The sequence below is a fragment of the Procambarus clarkii genome, chromosome 16, assembly GCF_040958095.1.
Source record: "Procambarus clarkii isolate CNS0578487 chromosome 16, FALCON_Pclarkii_2.0, whole genome shotgun sequence".
Classification (NCBI taxonomy): Eukaryota; Metazoa; Arthropoda; class Malacostraca; order Decapoda; family Cambaridae; genus Procambarus; species Procambarus clarkii.
The window spans coordinates 35,542,974-35,553,659 of NC_091165.1; the positions used below are offsets into that span (position 1 = coordinate 35,542,974).

Genomic DNA, 10,686 nt, shown 5'->3' on the forward strand with positions numbered 1-10,686 from the left:
TTGTCCCATACGAGCCAATTCCTATTTATATCCACCTAATCCCACTCATATACATGTCAAACCCACGCTTGAAGAAGTGAAGGGACCCCCACCTTTACCACTCACTGTGGCAACTGGTTCCTATTACCTAACCATTTTTTTCCCATGAACAAATCTACAAGGGCCGTGATGAGGATTCGAACCTACGTCCGAGAGCATCCCAGTTGCTGCCTTAATCGACTGAGCTAAGGCAGCGTCTGGGATGATGTCGGACGTTGGTTTGAATCCTCGTCACGGCCCTTGTGGATTTGTCCATTTAATGCATCACGCTATTGTGATTTCTGTGTGTTGTGTAGTATTTACCCAGGTTTTCCTAAATTTAAACTTATTCAGTTAATACCGATTGTTTCGTGTTCTGTCTTTTGTTAATACTTTTAATTCCCTATTAATATCCCCATTTAGATTATGCAATTCAATTATGGTCGCAATACTACAGAATGGATATAAATTTACTTGAACACGTCCATCATAGGATGACCAACTTAATCCCTCAGATTAGAAACCTGTCATATGAAGAAAGATAGACAAAGCTTTCATTATATTCGTTGGAAAGGCTAAGAGTCAGGAATAACATGATAGATGTGTACAAGTGGATGAATGGATATCACAAAGGACACATTATTAGGGTAATAAAAGTTTCAAGACAAGACATAACACTAAACAATGTATATAAAAGTTTGTTGAGTTCGTGAAGTCGGATTGCGAAAGGAATCTGGGAGATATGATTAGTAATTATTTAAAACCAAAATAAAATCAATGCATAAATGTTCGTAATAATACAAATAGGACACTGGGATTTATTATTCGAAGCGGTACTAATGGGACACCTAGAGTTGTTCTTCACCTGTAACCTGCTTTGGTTAGATTTGGCAGTTCTGATTTGGTCGCCGTACTATAGAATGGTTATAAGTTGACCAGACCACACACTAGAAGGTGAAAGTACGACGACGTGTCAGTCCGTCCTGGACCACTCTCAAGTCGATTGTGATGAGGAATGATTGATTAATGAAGATTAAGCCACCCAAAAGGTGGCACGGGCATGAATAGCCCGTAAGTGGTGGCCCTTCTGATCCATTACCAGTATCAATAGATGATACTGGAGATCTGTGGAGGTGCGACTGCACCCTGCGTGACGGGAGATCCCTTTCCATTGTGATGAGGAAGTAGATGCAGGGAATAAATAGGCAAGAGAGATATTAGGAGCAAAGTGTAATAGAGGGGATAGTAGTAGGAACAAGAACTGCAGAGGGCCTCGTATGGGCCTATTGGCCCATACGAGGCACCTCCTATTGTAACCACCGAATGGGAAGAAAATAGTAATAGTCTTTCATATATATGAAAGATATTGGGTGGATATATATAGGAACTGCCTCATATGGGCCATTGGGCTTTCTGCAGTTATCTTCATCCTTATGTTTTTATGTCTATCCGTGAAATATTTTAGATTTTAGCTCCATGTATTTGCCAATAGATCTTCCGCAACTCCCATACTTCTTATGTTTTGAAGTGAGGTGAACGGAGAAGCGTTCACATTAGCCCCAGTGAGTTGAGTGTACTTTTAGTATAAACGGAGACCCTGCCAGACGCGGATCGTCACTTGTCCTACTCTCTCAATACTTCCGTGAGTTAGACCTCATCTCTCAACACCTGTGTGAATTAGAAATGGAAAGAATTAATTACGTGCGCGGCTCCAAGAGAAAACGGAGTGAGCATCACTACAGCAATGACGCTCCGACAAAAAAACAAAAATACAGCAATGGAGCAGCTGATATAAAAACATTCTACAAAGGACGCACTGGATTACAGAACCACCGGGATAACTCATCTAGAATACAGGAATACTGGAATAGAAAAACTGAAATACCGAAACGCTGCAATGAAGAACAGAAGCACTGGAATAAATCATCATACAGCAATGTAGCAGCTGATATACAAACATTCTACAGAGGACGCACAGAATTACGGAACCACCGGGATAACTCATCTAGAAAACAGGAATACTGGAATAGAAAAACTGAAATACCGAAACCCTACAATGAAGAACAGAAGCACTGGAATAAATCACCATACAGCAATGTAGCAGCTGATATTCAAACATTCTCCAGAGGACGCACTGGATTACGGAACCACCGGGATAGATCATTTAGAATACAGGAATACTGGAATAGAGAAGCTGAAATACCGAAACCCTACAATGAAGAACAGAAGCACTGGAATAAATCATCATACAGCAATGTAGCAGCTGATATACAAACATTCACCAAAAGACGCACTGGATTACAGAACCACCGGGATAAATCATTTAGAATACAAGAATACTGGAATAGAGAAGCTGAAATACCGAAACCCAGCAATGAAGTGCAGAAGCACCGGAATAAATCATCTGAAATACAGAAATTCTGTAACGAAATTTCTAGGGAACAGAAAAACCGGGATAAGTTATCTGATATACAGAAATACCGAGATAAATCATCTGAAATACAGAAAAAATTCAATAAATCATCTGAAATACAGAAAAAATTCAATAAATCATCTGAAATACAGAAATCCTGCAATGAAGTATACATACTCCTGGATAAATCATCTGAATTACAGAAACAAAGGGATAAATCATCTGAGTTACAGAAACAAAAGGATAAATCATCTGAGGTAATGAATCACCGAGATAAATCATCTGAATTACAAAAAGACCCGGATAAATTATCTGAAGTACAGAAACCCTGTAATGGAGCATCTGAAATACAGAAACGCCAGGATAAATCATCTGAAATACAGAAACACCGGGATAAATCATCCGAAATACAGAAACACCGGCATAAATTATCGGAAATACAGAAACCCTGTAAGGGAGCATCTGAAGTACAGAAACACAAGAATAAATCATCTGAAATACAGAAATCCTGTAATGGATCATCTGAGGTACAGAAACACCTGGATAAATCATCTGAAATACAGAAACCCAGCATTGAAGCATCTGAAATACAGGAAAACGGAAATGAAACACCTGGGTATGAGGTTAGTTCAGATGGTGAAGTCCTCACATTATACCTATCGTTTCCTCCTATTCTAACTTGTCACCCATCGTTGGAGGGTTTGGAGGAGATTTCTCTAGACGGACATAACTACCTCCCGGTGGAAGTCAATGGTAAATGCTGTAAAATGTTTGTCGATTCTGGAACAAGCAATGGTATTGAACACAGACTCGCACAGAAGCTGGGATTAGATAAGAAAGTCGACTCAACCATTCTCCGTGATCTTGGTTTTCGAGTGAAAACAAACACCTCAAAATAAGGCAAGTAGAAAATTGTAAAATTAAATTACAAAATGGCAAAGAGCTCGTTGCCACTGTAAATATTTTCCCACCAGAATTGGACAATTACTTCATCTCTGAGGACACACCAATGTTCTTCTTTAGCTTCCCACTGATGACAGAGAATCACATAATTCATCAGTTTAAAAGCAATAAATCTTCCATCTTTTTAAAACCTTTGAGAAGATTTACGAAAAAAGGATATGGGTTGAGCAGTTCTCCCTTGCCTTATCTTAGGATAAAGTTTCCATTATCTGCAAAAGACAATTATTGCAGCGATAAAGTTGTGGTCAATACTGGCTCCGATGCTTCAACCATTTCACAATTATTTTTGAAGCACATCGGCATGGAAACATGTCCTCCCAAAAAACTAAGAATACATGTGAAGGGTGACCTTTACCTGGAGGATGACTTGGAGGTGCTGGAGAATCCAAAGACAGAAATTCCTCTAACTTTAGGCACAACGTTCTTGTCAAAATACAATTGCACATTAGATTCCTCATCTTGTTATCTGTTTTACAACATTAATAATAAAACCTATATGTCTTTACTCTACTGAAGGCAAAGGCCTAATTTGCTAGGTGTTTATATGGACGGTGTCTTTCAAGTATGGACAGTGTCACTCAAGTATGGACAGTGTCATTCAAGTATGGACAGCATCACTCAAGTATGAACAGCATCACTCAAGTATGGACAGTGCAACTCTTGTAAACATTTTTAGCAAATAAAATGTATTAAAAGTTTTAATAATTGTATTATTTTTTCATATTAAAATGATAAAGAATTGTATAAATTGTAGAATCTTATTATGTAGCAAATGTTAGCACCCAAATTTCTACAGTTACCTATGTTCTTATGATGATAGATTTCCTTATGACTAAAAAGATAGATGATCATTGTATTGGGATGCTATAATAAATTGAAATTGCTATATTAAATTGGTTATACCAAAGGAAACAAAGAGTTAATATAAATGGCGCTAAGTCAGACTGGAAAAATGTTGCAAGTGGAGTGTCTAAAGCCTCTGTCCTGGGATCACTGTTGTTCATAATATACATAAATGATTTAGATTCAAGTTTGAGCAGTAATATTTCAAATTTGCCGATAATACAAAAATCGGAAGAGAAAATAAACAGAGTAAAAGACTCAGTATCACTTCATGGCGATCTAAATAGGGTTTTGAAATGGCGAAGAGTTTGGCAGATGCAGTTTAATGCTGACAAATGTGAGGTTTTGAGGCTAGATAATGATGATTGAGTACGAGCTAAATAGTGTTGAGATTGCGAAAGCGATCTAGGAGCAATGATTAATAGAAATTTAAAGCCAAAAAATAAATGCATATATGTTCGTAATCAGGCAAACAGGACACTGGGATTTATTAATCGAAGTGTTAGTAACAACACACCTGGTGCTGTTCTTTAAACATAAGAACAAAGACAACTGCTAAAGGCCTATTGTCCCATACGAGCCAATTCCTATTTATATCCACCTAATCCCACTCATATACATGTCAAACCCACGCTTGAAGAAGTGAAGGGACCCCCACCTTTACCACTCACTGTGGCAACTGGTTCCTATTACCTAACCATTTTTTTCCCATGAACAAATCTAAAAGGGCCGTGATGAGGATTCGAACCTACGTCCGAGAGCATCCCAGTTGCTGCCTTAATCGACTGAGCTAAGGCAGCGTCTGGGATGATGTCGGACGTTGGTTTGAATCCTCGTCACGGCCCTTGTGGATTTGTCCATTTAATGCATCACGCTATTGTGATTTCTGTGTGTTGTGTAGTATTTACCCAGGTTTTCCTAAATTTAAACTTATTCAATTAATACCGATTGTTTCGTGTTCTGTCTTTTGTTAATACTTTTAATTCCCTATTAATATCCCCATTTAGATTATGCAGTTCAATTATGGTCGCAATACTACAGAATGGATATAAATTTACTTGAACACGTCCATCATAGGATGACCAACTTAATCCCTCAGATTAGAAACCTGTCATATGAAGAAAGATAGACAAAGATTTCATTATATTCGTTGGAAAGGCTAAGAGTCAGGAATAACATGATAGATGTGTACAAGTGGATGAATGGATATCACAAAGGACACATTATTAGGGTAATAAAAGTTTCAACACAAGACATAACACTAAACAATGTATATAAAAGTTTGTTGAGTTCGTGAAGTCGGATTGCGAAAGGAATCTGGGAGATATGATTAGTAATTATTTAAAACCAAAATAAAATCAATGCATAAATGTTCGTAATAATACAAATAGGACACTGGGATTTATTATTCGAAGCGGTACTAATGGGACACCTAGAGTTGTTCTTCACCTGTAACCTGCTTTGGTTAGATTTGGCAGTTCTGATTTGGTCGCCGTACTATAGAATGGTTATAAGTTGACCAGACCACACACTAGAAGGTGAAAGTACGACGACGTGTCAGTCCGTCCTGGACCACTCTCAAGTCGATTGTGATGAGGAATGATTGAATAATGAAGATTAAGCCACCCAAAAGGTGGCACGGGCATGAATAGCCCGTAAGTGGTGGCCCTTCTGATCCATTACCAGTATCAATAGATGATACTGGAGATCTGTGGAGGTGCGACTGCACCCTGCGTGACGGGAGATCCCTTTCCATTGTGATGAGGAAGTAGATGCAGGGAATAAATAGGCAAGAGAGATATTAGGAGCAAAGTGTAATAGAGGGGATAGTAGTAGGAACAAGAACTGCAGAGGGCCTCGTATGGGCCTATTGGCCCATACGAGGCACCTCCTATTATAACCACCGAATGGGAAGAAAATAGTAATAGTCTTTCATATATATGAAAGATATTGGGTGGATATATATAGGAACTGCCTCATATGGGCCATTGGGCTTTCTGCAGTTATCTTCATCCTTATGTTTTTATGTCTATCCGTGAAATATTTTAGATTTTAGCTCCATGTATTTGCCAATAGATCTTCCGCAACTCCCATACTTCTTATGTTTTGAAGTGAGGTGAACGGAGAAGCGTTCACATTAGCCCCAGTGAGTTGAGTGTACTTTTAGTATAAACGGAGACCCTGCCAGACGCGGATCGTCACTTGTCCTACTCTCTCAATACTTCCGTGAGTTAGACCTCATCTCTCAACACCTGTGTGAATTAGAAATGGAAAGAATTAATTACGTGCGCGGCTCCAAGAGAAAACGGAGTGAGCATCACTACAGCAATGACGCTCCGACAAAAAAACAAAAATACAGCAATGGAGCAGCTGATATAAAAACATTCTACAAAGGACGCACTGGATTACAGAACCACCGGGATAACTCATCTAGAATACAGGAATACTGGAATAGAAAAACTGAAATACCGAAACGCTGCAATGAAGAACAGAAGCACTGGAATAAATCATCATACAGCAATGTAGCAGCTGATATACAAACATTCTACAGAGGACGCACAGAATTACGGAACCACCGGGATAACTCATCTAGAAAACAGGAATACTGGAATAGAAAAACTGAAATACCGAAACCCTACAATGAAGAACAGAAGCACTGGAATAAATCACCATACAGCAATGTAGCAGCTGATATTCAAACATTCTCCAGAGGACGCACTGGATTACGGAACCACCGGGATAGATCATTTAGAATACAGGAATACTGGAATAGAGAAGCTGAAATACCGAAACCCTACAATGAAGAACAGAAGCACTGGAATAAATCATCATACAGCAATGTAGCAGCTGATGTACAAACATTCTCCAAAGGACGCACTGGATTACGGAAACACCGGGATAGATCATTTAGAATACAAGAATACTGGAATAGAGAAGCTGAAATACCGAAACCCTGCAATGAAGAACAGAAGCACCGGGATAAATCATCATACAGCAATGAAGCAGCTGATATACAAACATTCACCAAAAGACGCACTGGATTACAGAACCACCGGGATAAATCATTTAGAATACAAGAATACTGGAATAGAGAAGCTGAAATACCGAAACCCAGCAATGAAGTGCAGAAGCACCGGAATAAATCATCTGAAATACAGAAATTCTGTAACGAAATTTCTAGAGAACAGAAAAACCGGGATAAGTTATCTGATATACAGAAATACCGAGATAAATCATCTGAAATACAGAAAAAATTCAATAAATCATCTGAAATACAGAAAAAATTCAATAAATCATCTGAAATACAGAAATCCTGCAATGAAGTATACATACTCCTGGATAAATCATCTGAATTACAGAAACAAAGGGATAAATCATCTGAGTTACAGAAACAAAAGGATAAATCATCTGAGGTAATGAATCACCGAGATAAATCATCTGAATTACAAAAAGACCCGGATAAATTATCTGAAGTACAGAAACCCTGTAATGGAGCATCTGAAATACAGAAACGCCAGGATAAATCATCTGAAATACAGAAACACCGGGATAAATCATCCGAAATACAGAAACACCGGCATAAATTATCGGAAATACAGAAACCCTGTAAGGGAGCATCTGAAGTACAGAAACACAAGAATAAATCATCTGAAATACAGAAATCCTGTAATGGATCATCTGAGGTACAGAAACACCTGGATAAATCATCTGAAATACAGAAACCCAGCATTGAAGCATCTGAAATACAGGAAAACGGAAATGAAACACCTGGGTATGAGGTTAGTTCAGATGGTGAAGTCCTCACATTATACCTATCTTTTCCTCCTATTCTAACTTGTCACCCATCGTTGGAGGGTTTGGAGGAGATTTCTCTAGACGGACATAACTACCTCCCGGTGGAAGTCAATGGTAAATGCTGTAAAATGTTTGTCGATTCTGGAACAACAAGCAATGGTATTGAACACAGACTCGCACAGAAGCTGGGATTAGATAAGAAAGTCGACTCAACCATTCTCCGTGATTCTTGGTTTTCGAGTGAAAACAAACACCTCAAAATAAGGCAAGTAGAAAATTGTAAAATTAAATTACAAAATGGCAAAGAGCTCGTTGCCACTGTAAATATTTTCCCACCAGAATTGGACAATTACTTCATCTCTGAGGACACACCAATGTTCTTCTTTAGCTTCCCACTGATGACAGAGAATCACATAATTCATCAGTTTAAAAGCAATAAATCTTCCATCTTTTTAAAACCTTTGAGAAGATTTACGAAAAAAGGATATGGGTTGAGCAGTTCTCCCTTGCCTTATCTTAGGATAAAGTTTCCATTATCTGCAAAAGACAATTATTGCAGCGATAAAGTTGTGGTCAATACTGGCTCCGATGCTTCAACCATTTCACAATTATTTTTGAAGCACATCGGCATGGAAACATGTCCTCCCAAAAAACTAAGAATACATGTGAAGGGTGACCTTTACCTGGAGGATGACTTGGAGGTGCTGGAGAATCCAAAGACAGAAATTCCTCTAACTTTAGGCACAACGTTCTTGTCAAAATACAATTGCACATTAGATTCCTCATCTTGTTATCTGTTTTACAACATTAATAATAAAACCTATATGTCTTTACTCTACTGAAGACAAAGGCCTAATTTGCTAGGTGTTTATATGGACGGTGTCTTTCAAGTATGGACAGTGTCACTCAAGTATGGACAGTGTCATTCAAGTATGGACAGCATCACTCAAGTATGAACAGCATCACTCAAGTATGGACAGTGCAACTCTTGTAAACATTTTTAGCAAATAAAATGTATTAAAAGTTTTAATAATTGTATTATTTTTTCATATTAAAATGATAAAGAATTGTATAAATTGTAGAATCTTATTATGTAGCAAATGTTAGCACCCAAATTTCTACAGTTACCTATGTTCTTATGATGATAGATTTCCTTATGACTAAAAAGATAGATGCTCATTGTATTGGGATGCTATAATAAATTGAAATTGCTATATTAAATTGGTTATACCAAAGGAAACAAAGAGTTAATATAAATGGCGCTAAGTCAGACTGGAAAAATGTTGCAAGTGGAGTGTCTAAAGCCTCTGTCCTGGGATCACTGTTGTTCATAATATACATAAATGATTTAGATTCAAGTTTGAGCAGTAATATTTCAAATTTGCCGATAATACAAAAATCGGAAGAGAAAATAAACAGAGTAAAAGACTCAGTATCACTTCATGGCGATCTAAATAGGGTTTTGAAATGGCGAAGAGTTTGGCAGATGCAGTTTAATGCTGACAAATGTGAGGTTTTGAGGCTAGATAATGATGATTGAGTACGAGCTAAATAGTGTTGAGATTGCGAAAGCGATCTAGGAGCAATGATTAATAGAAATTTAAAGCCAAAAAATAAATGCATATATGTTCGTAATCAGGCAAACAGGACACTGGGATTTATTAATCGAAGCGTTAGTAACAACACACCTGGTGCTGTTCTTTAAACATAAGAACAAAGACAACTGCTAAAGGCCTATTGTCCCATACGAGCCAATTCCTATTTATATCCACCTAATCCCACTCATATACATGTCAAACCCACGCTTGAAGAAGTGAAGGGACCCCCACCTTTACCACTCACTGTGGCAACTGGTTCCTATTACCTAACCATTTTTTTCCCATGAACAAAACTACAAGGGCCGTGATGAGGATTCGAACCTACGTCCGAGAGCATCCCAGTTGCTGCCTTAATCGACTGAGCTAAGGCAGCGTCTGGGATGATGTCGGACGTTGGTTTGAATCCTCGTCACGGCCCTTGTGGATTTGTCCATTTAATGCATCACGCTATTGTGATTTCTGTGTGTTGTGTAGTATTTACCCAGGTTTTCCTAAATTTAAACTTATTCAATTAATACCGATTGTTTCGTGTTCTGTCTTTTGTTAATACTTTTAATTCCCTATTAATATCCCCATTTAGATTATGCAGTTCAATTATGGTCGCAATACTACAGAATGGATATAAATTTACTTGAACACGTCCATCATAGGATGACCAACTTAATCCCTCAGATTAGAAACCTGTCATATGAAGAAAGATAGACAAAGCTTTCATTATATTCGTTGGAAAGGCTAAGAGTCAGGAATAACATGATAGATGTGTACAAGTGGATGAATGGATATCACAAAGGACACATTATTAGGGTAATAAAAGTTTCAACACAAGACATAACACTAAACAATGTATATAAAAGTTTGTTGAGTTCGTGAAGTCGGATTGCGAAAGGAATCTGGGAGATATGATTAGTAATTATTTAAAACCAAAATAAAATAAATGCATAAATGTTGGTAATAATACAAATAGGACACTGGGATTTATTATTCGAAGCGGTACTAATGGGACACCTAGAGTTGTTCTTCACCTGTAACCTGCTTTGGTTAGATTTGGCAGTTCTG

General features: G+C 37.9%; 1 protein-coding gene across 1 annotated transcript; it reads left to right on the plus strand.

The window, feature by feature from the left end:
- Positions 1 to 1,701: 1,701 nt before the first annotated feature.
- Positions 1,702 to 3,330, plus strand: LOC138365329 (myosin heavy chain, clone 203-like). The gene has a single exon (XM_069325624.1). It carries the CDS (start codon positions 1,702 to 1,704, stop codon positions 3,328 to 3,330), a length of 1,629 nt encoding a protein of 542 aa, XP_069181725.1.
- The last annotated feature ends 7,356 nt before the right edge of the window (positions 3,331 to 10,686 follow it).

Excerpts from the sequence above, each read along its gene's own strand:
- LOC138365329 (XM_069325624.1), top strand. The coding sequence starts at position 1,702 with ATGGAAAGAATTAATTACGTGCGCGGCTCCAAGAGAAAACGGAGTGAG.